Source organism: Herpailurus yagouaroundi, unplaced genomic scaffold (assembly GCF_014898765.1).
Source record: "Herpailurus yagouaroundi ecotype Mexico unplaced genomic scaffold, PumYag 161, whole genome shotgun sequence".
Taxonomy (NCBI): domain Eukaryota; kingdom Metazoa; phylum Chordata; class Mammalia; order Carnivora; family Felidae; genus Herpailurus; species Herpailurus yagouaroundi.
Window position 1 is genome coordinate 17,630,505 of NW_024412402.1, and position 21,130 is coordinate 17,651,634.

Genomic DNA, 21,130 nt, shown 5'->3' on the forward strand with positions numbered 1-21,130 from the left:
GTCGCACAGCTGGTCAGTGCTGGAGCCAGACTTCATGGCTCCCAATTCCGGGCTCTTTTTGTGAGTTCCAGCCCTGCGTGGGGCTCTGTGCTGACAGCTCAGAGCCTGGAGCCTGTTTGGGATTCTGCGTTCCCTCTCTCTCTGCCCCTCCCCAGCTTGTGCACGCGCTCTGTCTCAAAAACACATAAACATTAAAAAAAATTTAAAAAGGGAGAAATTATAAGTGAAAATTTTATATGGAAAAAAAAAAGTAAAGAAAAGAAATTCTGATAGATGATTCATATTCTAGCTGCAAATCACATCTCTAGAATAGCATAGCAGACTTACGGTCAAACTAGGTAACACAGGAGGCAGAAGCCCCTAGCCTGGTAGAAAAGAAGATGGTGGACATGCATTTCTGCCCTGTTCACTTACCTTTCTTTTCAGCACTGAGTAAGATGAAAATTTCTGTGAAATGAAAATGGGTGGAAAATGGGTGAAAAATGGAAATGGTTTAATGGCTTTCCTATCGAAAATCGACCAAGAAGTACGACTGGCTCAACAGCTCTGTTTCAGAAACATTCCTTCCACGCTACGCAATGTTGGCATAATTCTTAATAAAAACGTCAGTATCCAACCCACGGTGTGTCAGGTGTCAAAGCACCCACAGAGTCCAAAGGGTGTTTTCTAGCTCTGGCACCCGGGGCGGCGAGTGCCCCCTCCTCTGCAGCATCATTAGCCGGCCTGGTTAGGGACTCGCTGTCTTCTTTCTCTTCTCTCAGCACCAGGCTCAACTCGGACCGGTCAGCGCGAGGGGACAAAAGCCAGCAGCCTTAATTAAAAACGCTCCTCGCAGACAGATCACACGAACCAGCGCTCCGAGGTTCCCTGGGGCCCGGACCACGGCCGGCTTCCTCGCGGAGCACTTCGGGAGTTGTAGTCGTCACGCCCTCGCGGAAGAGACAAGCTGCGGCGGCCTCTGCGCTGAGAAGGGCGGGGCCGCGGCTGGGGTTTGCGCAGGCGCACAGCTCCAACCGGGAAGCATGGCGGACCTAGCGACTCAACCCAGCAAGAGAAAGCGCGAACTGGACGCCGAGGAGGCGGAAGCTGCCAGCACAGAGGCAAAGGAAGCGGGCGTTGAGAATGGTACCTCCGCTCCTGTGCGCTTACCGTTCTCCGGCTTTAGAGTGAAAAAAGTGCTGCGGGAGTCTGCGCGGGACAAAATCATTTTTCTCCATGGGAAGGTACCATTAGGCAACCCTGGGTTGGAGTGAGCCAATCAATCATCGCCTTGGAGGCGGATTTTTTTTTTTTTTTTTTTTAAACCCGAGCTCAGCCGGAAAATACCAATCGCACTCCGGGAGGCGGGGGGGAAAAGTGTCCCCCCCCCCCCCCCCCCCGGGGGGGGGGGGGAGGTGCTACGGGAGACAAGTTTACTCGTAGAATCAAGGAAATCAACAGGCGTAGGGTTTTCTTAATAACTCCTTTACCAGAAGTAACTAACACTTGTATAAAAATCACGTGTCGAGTTCTCCAAGCCAGTCATCCTGTATTCTCTGAACGAATTTAGAGGTGCTAGGAACGCAGTGTTGCTGGATCATCTGTGGAACGACGTAGAGACTGTAGGAGATAGGATCCCAGGTGTGCAGGATTTCAGACCTAACAGAGGAGACAGTTTATTAAATTGCGAATTCAGTTGCACATATCATGCACTGACAGCACTGAGCTAGGTGCTGGGGATGTAGAGATGTAAGTTACTATCCCTGATTTTGAGAATGCAGAATATCTGGTAGATAGCTGTCCCTAATACCATGTGCTCAGCTCTACAGAAGGGACTGAGAAGAGACTGGAGACCATCCTGGGAACTAGTGAGGAGGCCCAGCCAAGGGTGGGTTACTAGGATTCCTCAGAACCCCTAGCAGGAGCTCTCATTTGGGGAGGATCAGGGGGACCTTGGCCTGGGCTACCATGCCTCTCTGTGTCTTATTTTGTTTTGTTTTTTTACAAAGGTTCTGTCTAGTTCTCTCAACCCCACCTGTCTTCAGTCTGCAGCACTTGCTGAAGATTTTAGCCATAAGAACCTTTGAGCTAGGAGTTAACTGGGATACGCAGATTCTAGTTTCTCTCTCTCTCTCTCTCTTTTAATGCTTATTTATTATTTCTGAGAGAAAGCGTTTGCAAGAACGCTCAAGAGAGCTGGGGAGGGGCAGAGAGAGAGAGAGAGAGAGAGAGAGAGAGAGAATCCTAAGCAGGCTCTGCGCTGTCAGCTCAGAGCCCACCGCGGAGCTCGAACTCATCAACTGTGAGATCATGGCCTGAGCCAAAATCAAGAGTCGGTCGCTTAACTGACTGAGCCACCCAGGCACCCCTCTAGTTTCTTTTTTCAACACTGACTGTTCATGTGACCTTGGGCAAGTCACTTAATCTCTCTAGACCTATTTCTTCATCTGTGCAATGGGGAGAATTTGACAAAGGCCCTCCAAGTCTGAAGCAGAAGAAAGTAGAGAACTTTTGCATCTTTGAGAAGAAAGATGTGAATGCACAAGCATTTGGGTTAATGAGATGCCTGCTCTGGGAGAAGGAACGGGAGGCCCCAGAGCTACTGTTTCTGTTTCTGGGCTCACCGATGGTGTCTCTGCCTCCAGGTAAATGAGGCCTCTGGGGACGGGGATGGAGAGGATGCCATTGTGATCCTGGAGAAGACACCATTTCAGGTGGAGCAGGTGGCCCAGCTCCTGATGGGCAGCCCTGAGCTCCAGCTGCAGTTCTCCAATGATATTTACAGCACCTATCACCTGTTTCCGCCACGGCAGCTGAGTGGTAAGCAAGTGGTGTCTAAAGTGGCTTCATGTGGGGAGAGGGGTTTGGTGGGAAATTAGGGGGTGTGGTGGCTACTCTGGAAAACTGATTTGCATATGCTCGTTCAATAGTTCTCTGTGGAAGGCGGAGGAGATTTTGTGCAAACCGCCCCCGCCTCGAGACACTTGGCAATCTCTGAAGACAGTTTTGGTTGTCAGAACTGGGAAAATTGGGGAGCCGCTGGTACCTAGAGGGTAGAGGCCAGGGCTGCTCGTGAATATCCTGCGAAGCCCAGAATGGGACCTCATAACAAAGAAATGTCAGTGCTGAGGTTGGTGTAGTGTATTTTGGGGAGGTAGTGTGATTCGTGGTGTAGAATTTCTACTAATTGAATGATAGTGGTCGTCAACACTTAGTAAACTCTTACTACTGTGCCAGCCACCATTCTAAGTGTCCTACATGTATCATTGTATTTAGTACTCAGAATAGCCCTGCTGTGATAGGACTGAGGGAACTGAGATTTTGAAAGGTTAAGTAACTTATCCAAGATCACAGCCCATGGGGGGCAGAAAAACTAAGATCTTTCAGTAGACAGCGACTCACGCACCATGAGCAGTGTGTGGGGTGCTGCAAAGATCAGTTATTTCCCTGAAAGAACTCACTTTCTAGTCCCTGAGAAAAGGAGTGTGATCGAGGGGGATGGACTTGGGAAGGGAAGGAATTCATTGGTTAAAAGGCAGAGATTTGTTTTGGATTGCCAGGATTTTTTATTTACTAAGAAGAGGAAGAATTTATTTCAGCTTCCAGGTCAAAAGCCAGGCACGATGTGGGCTTTTTGCCTTTAGCTGGTCAGGTTTAACAAGCAGCTTTGTCGGAAGCATGAAGGACACAGGTCGACCTTGAAGGTTCCTTCTAACCAGGAAATTCTGGGATCTGCTTTGTAGCATGTGGTGGTTCTGTAATATCCTTCTATCTTTTTATTTGTCCTCCAGCATTGAGGAACAATTTGCCTTTACAGATACCCTGCCACAGGCTTTTTGGTAGGTTTGATCTTTTCTGCACCCCCAAAAAAGGGTGCCGTTATTTGTTGTCCTTTGGAGATGCACGTGAACACTTGATGAGAAACCGGCAGACCGTTCACAACTGAAGGCAAAACAGCCTGGTCCTCCGCAGAAAGCGAGCCAGATTGATGGGTGTGAGTTGATGGGAATGGACAGCTGTATTTACTTTCTCAGGAGCTGACATTTAAGCAAATGTAGTCCTCCACACGGGGTGGCAGAAGCATGACAGAAGGTTCTGTAGCCAAACACCCCTCAGGGCAGTCCCCAAACTATAGGCTCCGAGGTCATTATCCTGCTACCACCCCTTTCTCTCATCTTCCCCAGTGCCTCTCTCTCTCAGCCAAAATACAGAAGGTTCTGCTGTACAGAGAAACACTGTGGAATGCCCAGCCTTTCCTTTTCATGTAATTTTTCCAGTACTTCTGTGATCTTGCACACAAGTGGTGGTGGCCACTGCCCTGTCTTTCTGTTTTTTGTCTTTTTTTTTTTTCTTCCTGAGCTAAAGACTGAAAGAGGCAGTCAGTCATCTGCTCGCTACAGGTCTTCCTCCCCACTGACAACCCCAAATGTCTCTCTGCCTCTTCTCCAGTGCTGCCCACTCCCACCTGGTGGCCTCCTGTGTTAGCTCATCCTTCGCAGGGCTCGGGGTCTTGGCAGAAACATTAGCATACATGGAGTGCATTATACTTTTATTTTCTCCCCCCAAGCTAGGCATGGTGATCAGAAGTTATAAAAAATTTTTTAGTGTTCAGAACTCCTCTCTCTCTTGTAGAGCCATACACCCTGTCCCTGGATGGTATTCTAGATCAGGGTTGACAAACTTTTACTGTAAAGGACCAGGGAGGAAATATTTTAAGCTTTATGAGCCCCATAAATGGTCTCAGTCACATATTCGTCCTTTTAAAAGTTTTTTTATTGTTATCTATTTAAAAAACATTTTGTTAATGCTTATTTTTTTTAATATGAAATTTATTGTCAAATTGGTTTCCATACAACACCCAGTGCTCATCCCAACAGGTGCCCTCCTCAGTGCCCATCACCCACCCCCCATCTACCCTCAGTTTGTTCTCAGCTTTTAAGAGTCTCTTATGGGGGCGCCTGGGTGGCGCAGTCGGTTAAGCGTCCGACTTCAGCCAGGTCACGATCTCACGGTCCGTGAGTTCGAGCCCCGCGTCAGGCTCTGGTCTGATGGCTCAGAGCCTGGAGCCTGTTTCCGATTCTGTGTCTCCCTCTCTCTCTGCCCCTCCCCCGTTCATGCTCTGTCTCTCTCTGTCCCAAAAATAAATAAACGTTGAAAAAAAAAAATTTAAAAAAAAAGAGTCTCTTATGCTTTGGCTCTCTCCCTTTCTAACCTCTTTTTTTTTTTTTCTTCTTCCCCTCCTCCATAGACTTCTGTTAAGTTTCTCAGGATCCACATAAGAGTGAAAACATGTGGTGTCTGTCTTTCTCTGTATGACTTATTTCACTTAGCATCACACTCTCCAGTTCCATCCACGTTGCTACAAAAGGCCATATTTCATTCTTTCTCATTGCCACGTAGTATTCCATTGTGTATATAAACCACAACTTCTTTATCCATTCATCAGTTGATCGACATTTAGGCTCTTTCCATAATTTGGCTATTGTTGAGAGTGCTGCTATAAACATTGGGGTACATGTGCCCCTATGCATCAGCACTCCTGTATCCCTTGGGTAAATTCCTAGCAGTGCTATTGCTGAGTCATAGGGTAGGTCTGTTTTTAATTTTTTGAGGAACCTCCACACTGTTTTCCAGAGCGGCTAATGCTTATTTATTTTTGAGAGAGGGACAGAGAGCACGCGAGCGGGGAAGGGGCAGAGAGAGAGGGAGAGACAGAATCCCAAGCAGGTTCCATGCTGTCAGAGCCCGATGCAGGGCTTGGTCTCACAAACCATGGGATCATGACCTGAGCTGAAATCAAGAGTCAGATGCTTAACCGAGTAAGCCACCCAGGCGCCCCTTTTCTTTTTTTTTTTTTTAAACCACTGCTTTAAAAATGAAAATGCAATTTTCACTCAGGGTGCAGCAGCTGATGAGCCGGGTCACCTTCATAGCCACCTGACTGTGCACCTCCCACTCGCTTGCTGTGCCCAGCCCATCCTCGCCGCCCCCTTGACCCCCTGAGCTCACCCTCTCCCCACCCGCAGGCACGTTCAAGGCCAAGAATGGCCCCAAGTACACCTCCTTTTTCACATTCACGGGCACCTTGGCCGCCATGGTCTTCAGCGCCCTGGGTGCCGCCCACGGCATGGCCAAGAGTGGCCCAGCATCGTGGCCATGTCTGTCATGCAGCCAGAACCGACCGTGAAGTCCATCATCCCCACATTGTCGCTGGTATCATCGCTATCCACGGGCTAGTGGTGGCGGTCCTTGTCGCTGATTCCCTGAATGACGGCAGCAGTCTCCAGAGGAGTTTCCTCCAGCTGGGTGCTGGCCTGAGCGGGCTGGTGGCTGTGGGGACTCCGGTGTGCATGGCATGGCCCAGCAGCCCCTGCTCTTCATGGGCATGATCCTGACCCTCATCTTCTCCGAGATGCGCGGCCCCTGCGGTCTCCTTGTTGCCCTCATCCTCCCCACAAAGTAGCCTCTCTCTGAGTGCACCAGCCACAGAAGGCGATGTCAAGACCACCCCCTCATTCCGAAACGAACAGCCTGACACGCACGCACGGGACAGCCACCCCCCCCAGTAGTCAGTCTTGTAAAAGTTCAGTGTCCTGGTGCCTGTTGTCTGCTACCCTTGGCCTCGCCCCTGCTTGCCCGGTGCCGTGGACATCCCGGCCCACTCATTACCCACCCAGGCCAGACACCCCCACTCATCTGCCCTAGAGCGCTGTGTGTAGACGGGTGAATTAAATTGTCGTTTTCTCTTCACTGGATGTTTCTTACTTAATAAAGATTTGATCTGTTCATGCGTCGTGGCGCAGCCCTGTCTCCCAACTAGGTAATCTTAGGTAGAGTGTTGGGTTGTGGGGTTACCGCTCGCTCTGAGACTCGTCAGATGGAATCCCGTCCTCCAGCTCTGGCTGCCCAGAGCCGCGGGCCAGCGTGCTGGGCCTGCAAGGCTCTCGAGCTGAGCCGAGTCCAGTAAAGTTCTCCATTGTGACTGGGGGGAAGGGAAAAAAGAAAGAAAACACCACTTTTAGCTTGCTGTATGTGGAAAAACAGGCCATGCGGTGGAGTTGACCTTTTGGCCACAGTTCGTTAACCCGATCCGGATTTTTCCCACTCCCAAGTGTGGTCTATGGACCAGCAGTATTACTGTCACCCAGGAGCTCGTTAGACATGCGGAATCTCAGACCCAGCTTCAGAAGTCAGCATTAGTATCTGCATTTTAGCCAAGCCCCCAGGCGAGTCGTAGGCACATCGGACTTTGAGAGGTGCTGGTCTTTAAACACCATCTGTGTGCGGTGCTGCCTGTGTTTGTTTCTCCACCCCTGCCCTCTCCACGAACCTCAGGCTCATTGCAGTAAGCGCCTACCTGACCTCTCTCTCCGGAGCTCCCACATAGGTAAGCTGTTTGAGACTCAGACACACAAATGTCTTTATTCATTTATTATTTATTTTAATACTCATTTATTTAAAAAAAATTTTTTTGAATGTTTTTTATTTATTTTTGAGACAGAGAGAGACAGAGCATGAGCGGGGGAGGGGCAGAGAGAGAGGGAGACACAGAATCCGAAACAGGCTCCAGGCTCTGAGTTGTCAGTACAGAGCCCGATGTGGGGCTTGAACTCACGAGCTGTGAGATCATGACCTGAGCCGAAGTCGGACGCTCAACCGACTGAGCCACCCAGGCGCCCCTCATTTATTTTTGAGAGAGACGGAGAAGCAGAGCATAAGTGGGAAAGGGCAGAGAGGGAGACACAAAATGCGAAGCAGGATCCAGGCTCCGAGCTGGCAGCACAGAGCCCTATGTGGGGCTCAGACTCATGAACTGTGAGATCATGACCTGAGCCAAAGTCAGACGCTTAACCAACTGAGCCACCCAGGCACCCCATGTGCTAATGTTTTTATTTTTTATTTTTTTAATTTTTTATTAAAAAAAAAATTTTTTTAATGTTTATTTATTTTTGAGACAGAGAGAGACAGAGCATGAATGGGGGAGGGTCAGAGAGAGAGGGAGACACAGAATCCGAAGCAGGCTCCAGGCTCTGAGCTGTCAGCACAGAGCCCGACGCGGGGCTCGAACTCATGGACTGTGAGATCATGACCTGAGCCAAAGTCGGACGCTCAACCGACTGAGCCACCCAGGTGTGCCAATATTTTTAAAAACACTTAACCCATATTAAATAATAGCCGCTATGATTATTCTCATGTGCTGCGTTCTATGCTGGTTTCTGTAACTTGCAGTGAATAGGATACCCTTTCTGCTCTGCAGTCTTGTTTGGGGAAGGACACCCTACAAGTTACTATGAAAGAGGGAAGTAAACTGAACAAGGTTTAGTCACCACCTGGATGTAGGGACAGAGGTCCTGAAATTTGGAGCCATGTCAGACCCATTTCCGGTCCCCAGCAACCCGATCCATGTTAGGTGCTCAATAAATGCTGCTGGAAAATGAACCCACAAACTAACTTAGCCGGTTTTTTTTTTTCCTATGGGCAAAGCATTCCACAGCCACAAGGTGGCGGCATTACCAAAGCATTCCCTTGGCCAGCTCCTTTGGCCTGTGTGCAGGAGCCTTCTCGGCCCCACCTCTCCAACCTCAGTCACCAACTGCTAACACTGCCTGTAGAGGCCTTTAGGCAGGGTTCCTGCGGCCTCAGCCCTCTGAGCCCCCTGCACAGTTGCTGCTTTGAGTTTTTCTGCCAACTCTGGCTGTTCCTCCAGACCTCCTTCCCCACAATATTGCTTGCGTAGGGAAGCCCTTCTCCCCTCAATTTCTTTCTTTCTTTCAGTCTTTTCTTTTCTTTTCTTTTCTTCCCTTTTCTTTTCTTTTCTTTTCTTTTCTTTTCTCTTTATTTTAGAGAGAGAGGGAGAGAGCATGCGAGAAGGGGAAAGGAGCAGATGGAGAGAGAGAGAATCTTAAGCAGGCTTCATGCTCAGTGTGGAGCCCAACATGGGGCTCAGTCCTATGACCCTGGGATCATTACCTGAGCCAAAATCCAGAGTCAGACACTCAACAGACTGAGCCACCCAGGCACCCCTCCCCTCGATTTCTGAGCTACCTGCTCTCTTGATTTCTTCTGTTATCTCTCTACTCATTTCTTCCCTACCAGCCTGATGATTTTTGCATTCTCCCCCTTTATCCCTTCCAAATTCTCAGCTGACTATAAGAGACTGCCCCTTTGAGCCACTCATGGCCCCCCACCCTGTTGACACAATAGAGCATGAGTGTTGGAGTTGGACGTGCTCGAGTCCTGTCCCAGTGCTAACGCTTACTTACTAGCGGTGTGGCCCAAGGCAGTGTTGTGCTGTTTCTGAGTTTTAATGTAGTGCAGAGGTTAAGAGCAAGCCTCGAGTCAGACATAATCTGTGCTGGAATCCTGGCTTTGTCCCTTTACCAGCTGTGAAGACTTGGTAAGTTTTTGTATTCATTTCACAGAGACAGAGTGCCTTCCTCATGTTTGGTGCTGTGCTAGGTATATATTGGTGAGTGCATCAGATACTCGCTCTGTCCTTGGAGTGGTAGCTGGGGGCACAGAGGCAGACAGCAAACAAGGAAACAAGTGTTACATGGCCACAGGCAGGAGAGGGGCTGGCTCTCTGCGGCCATGACGCTCCAGCCGAAACCTGCAGGATGGAAAGGAACCAGCTGTGCTAAGAGCTGGTGAGGGGGGTGGGAGAGTGTTCAGGGCACAGCATGTGTTCTGGACGAGGAAAGAGGAACAGAAAAGAGGCCATTTTGTCAGGAGCTTGAGGGGGCAGTTGATGTCTGTGGTGTGGGATACAGATGTAGTTGGGGAAGTAGCTCCAGTTATTGTTAAATTAGGTTAGTTCAGGACTGTTATGAAATAAATGACATAAAATGTTTTCGCCTCTGCCCACAAGGAGAGATACATTCTACATTGGGACCCAGTACCTGTGAATAAATGTAAGTGGATTTGAGGGACACAGAAGGTTCACACAACAGTACTTAACCCTTAGTTTACCGGACAGTCACCAGTATTTCCAACTTAATTCCAGTCTTGTTTGTTTCCATTTAAAGGCTGGTCTTAACTTCCTAAATTAATTTCGTCATCACAGTCATGGGTTATGGCTCATGACACAAAGCACATATGGCCCGTGACTCGCTTATCGGTGTACTTGGTAAGCGTTAGTCATTTTCTATTATTACTTTTCTACCTTTAAGATTGTATGGGCCTTAAATGGAAATAGTGTACATTAGGTGCCTGGCCCTGACCGTGGGCAGGTCTCCTTTCTTTCCCCCTGTGGCCATGTGGCAAATGTGAGGGCCGGGTAGGCCAGATGGCTGGCATCTCCATGCTTCCCTGGCCATCCATGCAGGGCAGAGCCTGGATCATCTGCTTTTCCGGCTCTCACGCTCTCATACCCGTGGCCTATCAATGGAGCCCTTTCATCAGGATCTCTGTTCTCCCTTACCTGGGGGAGAACGGGGGGGGGGATAGTAGAGAGAGGGGTGTGACTCAGAAATCCAGACTGTGTCTAAAAAGGCCAATTGTTTTCCCCGATGTAGAGCAGGGGTGTGGAATCTCAGGTTCAGAGGAGGAGAAGGCGTCTGTGTGGGAGTGAGGCCAGGGCAGGGTGTGGAGAGAACCTGGGAATCACATCGTCTTTCGGTTGCAGAGAACTCTGCATTTTAGTATTTTAGCTACAGGCACGGTTTTCCTCCCTGTGCTCCTTACAGAGGCAAAACCAGGACCCCTGGAGTCCAGAGTGAGGGCTTGTTTGGAGGGAGCATTTTAAAAACTAGCTATTCCCTTCGAGGGTTCGAGCCCTGCCTGGGGTTCTATGCTGACAGCTCAGAACCTGGAGCCTGCTTCAGATTCTGTGTTTCCCTGTCTCTCCCTCTCCCCTGCTCACGCTCTGTCTCCCTTTCTCGCAAAAATAAAAATAAATAGTAAAAAAAAAAAAAAAAATTTTTTTTTTTTAAAACTAGCCATTCCCTGGTAGCATTGTTCATGATAGAAAAATCTAGAAACAATCCAGTTATCAGCGAACAGTAGAATACATAAGTAAATCAAGGTGTTTTCCTGCACCAGACTGCTTCTTCCGGGCAGGGGAAATGAATGAACTACAGCTATACATGTCAAGAATCTCACCATGTAGAGCCAGAAAAGCAAGACACAGAATACACAGTGTGATTCCAATTAGATAAAGTTGAAAACAAGCAGAGCTGAACAATATACTGCTTAGGGATACATGCATACGTAATAGAATTTAGAAGATAAAGAAATGATTAATGCCTGATTCAGCAAAGTGATTATCGCTGGTGGAGGCAGGGCAGAAAGGATGTCAAAAGTCTGGTAAGGCTCTGTTTCTTGGACTGCACGCTCCATGCACGGGTGTTCTTTTGTTTTATTTTAGGTCTTCAAATGGTACCTATTTTTTTTTTTTAATTTTTTTTTTAATGTTTATTTACTTTTGAGAGAGACAGAGACAGAATGCGAGTGGGTTAGGGGCAGAGAGAGAGAGTGACACAGAAGCAGAAGCAGGCTCCAGGGTCTGAGCTGTCAGCACAGAGCCTGATGCGGGGCTCGAACTCACGAGCTGTGAGATCATGACCTAAGTTGAAGTCGGAAGCTCAACCGACTGAGCCACCCAGGTGCCCCAAATGGTACCTATTTTTATATTTATTTTTATTTTATTTTATTTTATTTTATTTTATTTTATTTTATTTTATTTTATTTTATTTTATTTGTTTAAAAGTTTTTTTAACGTTTATTTATTATTAAGAGACAGAGCGTGAACAGGGGAGGGGCAGAGAGAGAGGAAGACGCAGAATCGGAAGCAGGCTCCAGGCTCCGAGCCGTCAGCACAGAGCCTGACGTGGGCCTCGAACTCACAGACCGCAAGATCATGACCTGAGCTGAAGTTGGACGCTTCACCGACTGAGCCACCCAGGCGCCCCTTATATTTATGTACATATACACACGTGTATAAATGTGTGCATATGTGTACACCTGTTGTTTTACACGTGTGTGTAACAGCTGCTGTTAGCTGTTGTCATATAACGTATTGGCCAATAAAAGGTAAGAAAAACTAGTAGGTCCTTAGAAGAACTAAGAACACTCCCCCATTACATTTTAGGGCTCTGCTTTCATTCTCAAATTTGGTTTCTAGACATTGTTGCTGAAATTAAGTGTTTCATTAAAGCCTCCCTCCTCTGGGTTTTGGGCACTAGACTTCTGTCCTTCTCTCTGGAGCAGAGAAGTGGCAGAGCCTAGCTCTTTTGTCTCTTGTGGACAGGGGAGCCCGTGCTGTGCTGGAGCACGTGTCAGGACGGTGCCGGCCCCGGCAGAAGAGGGCAATGTGGGGAGGTCCTCCAGCACCTGGAAGAGAAAGCTTGGTACCAGGCTCTGTGGGCTCTACTCCAGCACATGCTGGCACAGGCCTGTCGCTCCCTCCTCTGTGGGTGTCCTCGGCAGGCCTCCCGTTGCAGCTGAGCTGAATGACCAGAGTTCTGTGAGCAGTGACCCACAGGGAAAGTCTCACCAGACGGGTTTCCACCTGAGCGGGGGTGTTGAAGAGCCCCATGCCGGGAGGTGACACCAGCGCAAGTCATGGAATTGCCCTGGGACTCAGTTTCTCTGAAAGAAAAACGAGGAATCCAATAGCTGGCTAGCCCACCTCAGTGGACTTCTGTATCATATGAGATCGTGGAACCACAGTCTCTCAGGTTTGAATGGAACTCGACGTTTATTTAGTAATGTGATTCTTAACTGGAACTTTTCATCAGGATTGCTTAAAGAGCTTTCTCGAATACAAATCTGGACCTACTGAATAAACCTCTGTGGTGGGATTAGGCCATTTATCACAGTCATACAGTCCCATGGTCAGCTCATCAGATAGCCCTGAGGGGCTTATCTACATGGCCAGGAACAGGCTCTTATACTACTCTGCCCCACCCTGGTCCTGCTTTCCAGAAGCAACTACCATGAAGAGAATTTATGGGTTTGGTGCTTCTGGTAATTTCCTCCAAACACTTAGCTAAAAAATAAGGTCATACAACTTCTTGATTTGTACAATTTTGACCCTATCAGTCCTCCACAGTGGAAATTGAGAGGTTTAGCCTTCTTTATACTCTCCTTGCCCTGTCTCCCCTCTCCTTCCAATATTTATGTTTATATTATTGCTTTTAGAGTCTTAAAAAATTGCCTCTGGAATCGTACACATACTGAAACCTGTAGCCCTGCGTCCCTTTGTCACTCTGTCGGGTAAGAACACCCATGCCTCTGGCCTTTGCTGTCTCCCAGCTTCTCTGTCAGCCATGCTTGTACTTCACACTGTCACGGTATTTTCTGTTGCATGATTGTAATCAGGTATTGTGTGTTTTCTCTGATTCTGAGTTGCCAGACAGTATGGTGGCCAGTTTAATGTGTGCTACACACTCACACAGAGCGTGTTAGGGCTCTGGTTCCTCTCCTACCTGCCCTGTGCAGTGGACCCTCATGCCCCCGGGATGTGTCTGATGTATAGGTCAAACAGATTCTCTGTTCTCACATCCCAACATGTTCTTCCAAATCATGCTGTTTTTAGTTTATTTCCTATTTGAACCATTATTTTATGCTTTTCCTTTTTCATTTTATAAAGTTTCTAGTTGTTCTGCCCCCCCCCTTCTTTTTTTTGACTTGTGGCAGGAAGAAGCCTGAGCCTTTACTCTGTTTTTGAAATTATCCAGCTACTGGTTTGATGATTCATTACATGATAAGTCCTTCCTTCCTGGAAATGTTGCTTCCAGAATACTCTTTCCTGCTCCTCCAATCTGGACAGTTGATGCTTTCAGCATGCTGCATGGCTGTCAACTTGAGACTTCCTTTCACAGCTCTTCTGAGTTAGATACAATGTTTTCTGGATTTGATGTCTTTCTCTCTGGTTTTAGTCTCTTGTTTAGCTAAAGTGTAGTCTTTAAGTACTTCCTCAGAAAGAACACATGAAAGGTAAACCTTGAATCCTTCATTTTGCCCTCACTCTTGATTGATGCGTGGCTGAATACAGAATTTAAATTTCTTTCCCTCAAAACATTGGAGACACTGATCTGTTGACTTCAAGCATCCATTGTTGTTAACAAGACATCTGATGCCAGTTCGATTTTCACTTCCTTACAATTAAGTTGGTTTTGCATTTTCATTCTTTTTTTTTCCCCCCTGCTTTGTCAGTTTCCTTTTCTGGAGCTTATGTTAGTATGCTCTGTTTATCTTAGGTGTACTGAAATAGTAAGGCCGTGTTGAGGTTGGATTTTTTTTTTTTTTCATTCATTGTGCTCGGTACTTTTGGACCCTTTTGATTTAAAGGCTTATGTCATTCTTCCGCTCTGTACAATTTTTTTCCGTGATTTCTTTGATGATTTCCTTCCCTGTTTCCTTTATTTTCCTCTTACTGGAAACCCTCTTAGGTGTGAGACTCCTAGAGTGATCCTGTGTATTGCTCCTGTGTTCTCCCACTTTTCCCATCTAGGTCTTGTCTTTTTACAGGCCAGTAGATTGTCTTAACTTTATCTTCCAGACCTCCTGGTGGAGGTCTTAATTTGGCAGTCATATTTTTAATTTTCTTCCTTCTGATTCTCTGTTTCATTTTCTTAGCGTCTTGCTCTGGCTTTACAGGGTCCAAACTGGGTTGACTTTCTCTGACCCACTAATTAGAATAGTTTTCAGAATTATCTCTTGACCCTTCCCTGATCTCATTTCCTCTGGGATCTGGTTCTGGTTGTTTATTTTGGCCATTCTTTTTCAGGCTGCTGGTTTTCTCTTAACGTCTGGTGAACGTTAGCTCATCGATGTTTACAAATGAAGAAGCAGGCTGATAGTCTAGTGAGTTGATATGGGCTTTGTCTGCTATCCACTTGGTAGGTCTGTTTCCACAACAGGCCTCTCCTGGATGAGTATCTGGCCCATTGCCGTGCGGATGGGGAGCGGGCCTTTTCGGCTGGCTGGCTGGCCATGCCTCAGGGTGCAGTTTGAGTGGCATTCCAGACGTACCAGCACCCGCTCTGGAGCCCTCAACGCTCTCTTGTCCACTCCAGCTTATGGGCCAGATCTGGCCTGCTGCTTTTCGTATGGCCTGTGAGCTAAGAATGGTTGTTGCATTTTTAAAGGGTTGTTTTAAAAAACAAAAAACTAAGAAGAAAATGAGAAAGAGACGGCATGGCCTACAACACCTAAAATATCTGCTGTCACGTTTTCCAGAAAAGCTTGGCTACCACTGCTCTAGTCCGTGGTTTGATGCCTTTGGAGGACAGCCCTCCTGTTTTCAGCTGGCATGAAGTAGCTGCCCCTGGGGCGGTGTTGTGGCACAGGGTGAAACGAGTTGGTGCAGCTGTTCTCTAGATAGCCCTTTGGTTGATTCCAGCTTCCAGCTTCATTTCCCCTCCTGTCCTCTGTACCTGGTTGCTTAGAGCCAGCTGGGTATGTAGCACGGAGGGGTGCATACTGGGAGCCGGTGGGTTGGAGTGTGCGGACGTGGTTTCTCCCACAGCTGGGGACATGGTAGCCCCTGGGATGGCTAGACTTGGTGATGGGAGGGTGAGAAGTAGAAGGGGTATTCTGGGTGAGGGTAATAGTGTAGACAGAGCTGTGGAGTGGGCTCCTCACATTAGCTGGACTTTGAAATGAGGTAGGGGAAAAGGGGTATTTGCTCCTTTGGTTTCATCCCTTGAGGCCACCTGACGATGGCAGATTTCTGCCTACTTTTCTCCCTGGGTGCTTTAGAGCTTGTGACACCAGTAAACCAAGCCTCTTCTGGGGCTTGGAGAGACAGTAGAATGACATCTTTTCATTTCAAGATGGAAAGGTTTCTTTCTTTTTTTAAATTTATTTTATTTTATTTCTTAAATTTACATCCAAGTTAGCGTATAGTGCAACAATGGTTTCGGGAGTAGATTCTTTAATGCTCCTTACCCATTTAACCCATCCCCCCCTCCCACAACCCCTCCAGGAACCCTCTGTTTGTTCTCCATATTTAAGAGTCTCTTGTGTTTTGTCTCCCTCCCTGTTTTTATATTATTTTTGCTTCCCTTCCCTTGTGTTCATCTGTTCTGTGTCTTAAAGTCCTCATATGAGTGAAGTCATATGATACTTGTCTTTCTCTGACTGACTTATTTTCCTTAGCATAATATCCTCTAGTTCCATCCACGTAGTTGCAAATGGCAAGATTTCATTCTTTTTGATTGCCGAGTAGTACTCCAGCATATATGTGTGTGTGTGTGTGTGTGTGTGCGCACACACACACACACACACACATACACACCACGTCTTCTTTATCCATTCATCCATCAATGGACATTTGGGCTCTTTCCATACTTTGGCTATTGTTGATAGTGCTACTATAAACATTGGGGTGCTTGTGTCCCTTTGAAACAGCATACCTGTATCCCTTCGATAAATACCCAATAATGTAATTGCTGGGTTGTAGGGTAGTTCTATCTTTAATTTTTTGAAGAACCTCCATACCATTTTCCAGAGTGGCTGCACCAGCTTGCATTCCCACCAACAATGCAAAAGATCCTCTTTCTCCGCATCCTCGCCAGCATCTGTTGTTGCCTGAGTTGTGAATGTTAGCCATTCTGACAGGTGTGAGGTGGTATCTCATTGTGGTTTTGATTTGTATTTCCCCGATGATGAGTGATGTTGAGCATTTTTTCCTGTGTCGGTTGGCCATCTGGATGTCTTCCTTGGAGAAGTGTCTATTCATGTCTTTTGCCCATTTCTTCACTGGATTGTTTTTTTTGGGTGTTGAGTTTGATAGGTTTTTTTTATAGATTTTAGATACTAACCCTTTATCTGATACGTCATTTGCAAATATCTTCTCCCATTCTGTCGGTTGCCTTTTAGTTTTGCTGATTGTTTCCTTCGCTGTGCAGAAGGTTTTTATTTTGATAAGGTCCCAATAGTTCATTTTTGCTTTGGTTTCCCTTGCCTCCAGGGACATGTTGAGTAAGAAGTTGCTGCGGCCAAGATCAAAGAGGTTTTTTTCCTGCTTTCTCCTCGAGGATTTTGATGGCTTCCTGTCGTACATTGACAGAATGGCTTTCATCCATTTTGAGTTTCTTTTTGCGTATGGTGTAAGAAAGTGGTCCAGGTTCATTCTTCTGCATGTCACTGTCCAATTTTCCCAGCACCACTTGCTGAAGAGACTGTCTTGATTCCATTGGATATTCTTTCCCGCTTTGTCAAAGATTAGTTGGCCATATGTTTGTGGGTCCATTTCTGGGTTCTCTATTCTGTTCCATTGATCTGAGTGTCTGTTCTTGTGCCAGTACCATACTGTCTTGATGATTACAGCTTTGCAGTATAGCTTGAAGTCTGGGATTGTGATGCCTCCTGCTTTGGTTTTGTTTTTCAAGATTGCTTTGGCTATTCGGGGTCTTTTCTGGTTCCATACAAATTTTAGGATTGTTTGTTCTAGCTCTGTGAAGAATGCTGGTGTTATTTTGATAGGGATTGCATTGAATATGTAGATTGCTTTGGGTAGTGTCGACATTTTAACAATATTTGTTCTTCCTATCCAGGAGCATGGAATCTTTTTCCATTTTTTTTGTGTCATCTTCAGTTTCTTTCATAAGGTTTCTGTAGTTTTCAGCATATAGATGTTTCACCTCTTTGTTTAGATTTATTCCTAGGTATTTTATGGGTTTTGGTGCAACTGTAAATGGGATCGATTCCTTGATTTCTCTTTCTGCTGCTTCATTGTTGGTGTATAGGAATGCAACCAATTTCTGTGCGTTGATTTTATATCCTGCAACTTTGCCGAATTCATGAATCAGTTCTAGCAGTTTTTTGGTGGAATCTTTTGGGTTTTCCTTATAGAGTATCATGTCATCTGCGAAGAGTGAAAGTTTGACCTCCTCCTGGCTGATTTGGATGCCTTTTATTGCTTTGTGTTGTCTGATGGCTGAGGCTAAGACTTCCAATACTATGTTGAATAACAGTGGCGAGAGTGGACATCCCGGTCTTGTTCCTGACCTTAGGGGGAAAGCTCTCAGTTTTTCCCCATGGAAGATAATATTAGCATTGGGTCTTTCATATATGGCTTTTGTGATCTCGAGGTATGATCCTTTTATCCCAACTTTCTTGAGGTTTTTTAGTAAGAAAGGGTGCTGTATTTTGTCAGATGCTTTCTCTGCATCTGTTGAGAAGATCATGTGGTTCCTGTCCTTTCTTTTATTGATGGGATGAATCACATTGATTGTTTTGCAGATATTGAACCAGCCCTGCATCCCAGGTATAAATCCCACTTGGTCATGGTGCATAATTTTTTTTAATGCATTGCTGGATCCAGTTGGCTGATATCTTGTTGAGGATTATTTCATCCGTGGAAGTTGGTCTGTAGTTCTCCTTTTTAGAGTGGTGTTTGTCTGGTTTTAGAATCAAGGTAATGCTGGCTTCATAGAAAGAGTTTGGAAGTTTTACTTCTATTTCTATTTTTGGAACAGCTTCAAGAGTATAGGTGTTAACTCTTCCTTAAATGTTTGGTAGAATTCCCCTGGAAAACCATCTGGCCCTGGACTCTTGTTTTTTGGGAGATTTTTGATTACTAATTTGATTTCTTTACTGGTTATGGGCAAGATGGAAAGGTTTCTTACACCTGGGTAAAATCGTTTAAAAAAAATTGTTTTAATGTTTATTTATTTTTGAGAGAGAGACAAAGCACAAACCAGGGAGGGGCAGAGAGGGAGACACAGAGTCCGAAACAGGCTTCAGCCACCCAGCTGTCAGCCCAGAGCCCGATGTGGAGCTCGAACTCATGAACCATGAGGTCATGACCTGAGCCGAAGTCGGACAGTTAACCAACTGAGCCACGCAGGCACCCCAGCCTGGGTAAAATTCTTGACCCAGACCTTGGGTTCTCCCTTTCCCTTGGCAGTCTAATTGACTCATTCTCTCCTTCCCCTGCCACCTCAGCTCAGGGAACCCTTGCACACTGCCTCCTCTGCGCCCCTGTCTCCTCCCTTCCCTCTGTTCAATTCTCCATTTAGACACCTGGCTTCCATGAAGCCAGGAGAAGCCATGTTATTCAGAAATGAGTAGAAGTGAGTAGATCCTGAACGACTGAGATGCAGTCACCAGCACTAGTGGTGTTCTCTTTCTCTCTGTCTCCCAGATGGGGCAAGTTCCCAAGACTCTGTGGCAGTCTTGAGGCTCAAGTCAGCAGAAAAGTCAGCTTACTCAGGACCAGTAGGCGAAGGCGGATTACCCACAGGATAGCTGGTTCCACTTCATTGCTTGGCTCCAGCTGTGGCTGCCGGCCTGCGGCAGCCTGGTTCCGTTGTCCCCTTCTGATCCATACTTCTCAGTGAATGATAACCTAGAATTCTGGTAGCCTGGGCCCATCTTGATGGGGGATGTATCCTGTGCCTTGGGCTTTCTCCCTTCCCACCAACGCTCATACTGTGGCAGTGTCCATTGATGTTGCCCTGAGACTGGGTACCTGTGCTCCTCTCAGAGTGAATAAGGAAATGCCTTTAGACAGGAATTTGAGAGAGGGGCCATGTTTTGGAACTCCCAAGTGTTTGGTCCAGTAGCTTTTGCAGTCTGATCTGCTTATCCCCAGAATAGCTTCTTCCTGTGTGTGGGAACGTGGGGGATCTCACAGCCCTAATGGTGGGACTGTCCACCAGTGGCTCCATTATCTCATCAGATATCAGTTCTCAGTCCTTCTATTCAAATGGAACTTTGTGGAATGCAGTAAGTCCCACAGCCATCCTGTAGCAGCATTTCTCATTCCTAAAGGACCACCTCTGATACCGTGTAGCCAAAGGCCACCTCAGGCAGCCTTGGGGCGACATTCAGAGTCCCCGGATTTGCTTGTATTTGCTTGTGGGCCACTGGCTGTCATATGTCCTTCCTGGGCCTTGGAGAACTGAGGAGAAGGAGGGAAGGAGCCTGTCACATCCAGGGCCTGGCTAAAAATCAGTATTTGCCTCTCCCCTGCTTCTAATAGCATCTCTGCTTTCATTGAGACAGGTCATTAGCGGCTCGAAGGTTTGCTGTGGGGTGGCCAGAGCTGCCTGCAGGACCCTGCCCACACCCTTCACCCCGTTTTTTTTTTTTTTTTATCTGGGGGTCTCTCCAGGCCTCCCCTGGAGTACTTGCAGCATGCCTGCTTGTGCAGGACAATGACCACCGCCTCTCCGGCCTCCAGCCTGCTCTCCCTGGACACCTCAGGGGAGATCCCCAGGAGGAGGGAAAATAACACAAGTCCCCAGGAGACCCTGCAGGCTCGCTCCCTTGCCGGCCTTTCCGCCAGCGTTCTTTGATGGAGCGCCCCGCCAGTTTTGGGCATCTGCCCATCACCTGGGTGGCTCTGCCCGGGCCCTGGTGGAAGGGGACGTGGGGGTGGGTGTCACACGCAGATCCTGCTTCGCTGTTGCTTCTCTCCAGGCTCCCCCGAGCCGGCACATCTGGGTCAAATAAGTTGAAACTGGCTCATCATAATGAAAGGAGAGCAAAAGCCACAGACTGAGCCATAGGAATTACCTCATCGTGTAGAAGTCATCAGTAACGGCTGGAAAGCAGTCTTGTTTGAACATGTGTATGGGAAGGAGAGCAGACTGTCTGTGGTTTGCATTTTCATGTTTCGTGTGCAGCAGCGTTTTCCAGGGGATTTGGCTAAGCCAGCTTTGGCAGAGAGCAAGAAAGGCAGCTGCTCTTTTCCTCTCCGTAGCCCTGCCTCCCCGCCTCTGAAGGCAGTTGGGCGGAGGACAGGGGGTGGGCTTCTTTATTGGAGAAGGCCTTTCAGGACACTCTTAGGGGTCTTTTCCGACAGCACAGAGCTGTCCTAGCCAGGAGCACAGCGACCTGCCCTCCTGTGCTGCAGAGAGAAGGAACATGCGTGTATAGGGCAGTGATTCATCTGGGATGCAGATGCCAAAACATCCCTGCCGTCCCAAGCCCTGCACGGGCTGCGGTGCCACCACAAGGCCCCTCTGCTCGGACTGCATGCAGGCCTCCTTCCCCGAGAGCCAGCGCCGTCATCTGGTGGGGGGCAGTGGGGGGTGACGCGACGCACATAAGCTGAAACAGCCGTTGTCCCCTAGTGTGAGCGGGGTCGTCTTCCATCCCTCCGTGCACCCCACCAGAGCCCGTTCTCGCCCAGCGTCCGGCCACAGCGTACCCTGGCGATCAGTACTTCCCGAGTACCTCCGCATCTGTGCCC

General features: G+C 47.6%; 1 protein-coding gene and 1 pseudogene across 2 annotated transcripts in view; both read left to right on the forward strand.

The window, feature by feature from the left end:
- Positions 1-974: 974 nt before the first annotated feature.
- The window catches only part of DCPS (decapping enzyme, scavenger), a 46,649-nt gene continuing 26,493 nt past the window's right edge, over positions 975-21,130 (forward strand). The window contains exons 1-2 of one of the 2 annotated variants that reach the window (XM_040483493.1): positions 975-1,223; positions 2,625-2,799. In XM_040483493.1, coding sequence (XP_040339427.1) covers positions 1,023-1,223; positions 2,625-2,799 — 376 coding nt within the window. In that variant the 5' untranslated portion in view covers positions 975-1,022. The remainder of the gene's footprint in view (positions 1,224-2,624; positions 2,800-21,130) is intronic. The other variant, XM_040483491.1, reaches the window with a different exon arrangement.
- LOC121035617 (V-type proton ATPase 16 kDa proteolipid subunit-like) lies at positions 5,975-6,773 on the forward strand (annotated as a pseudogene).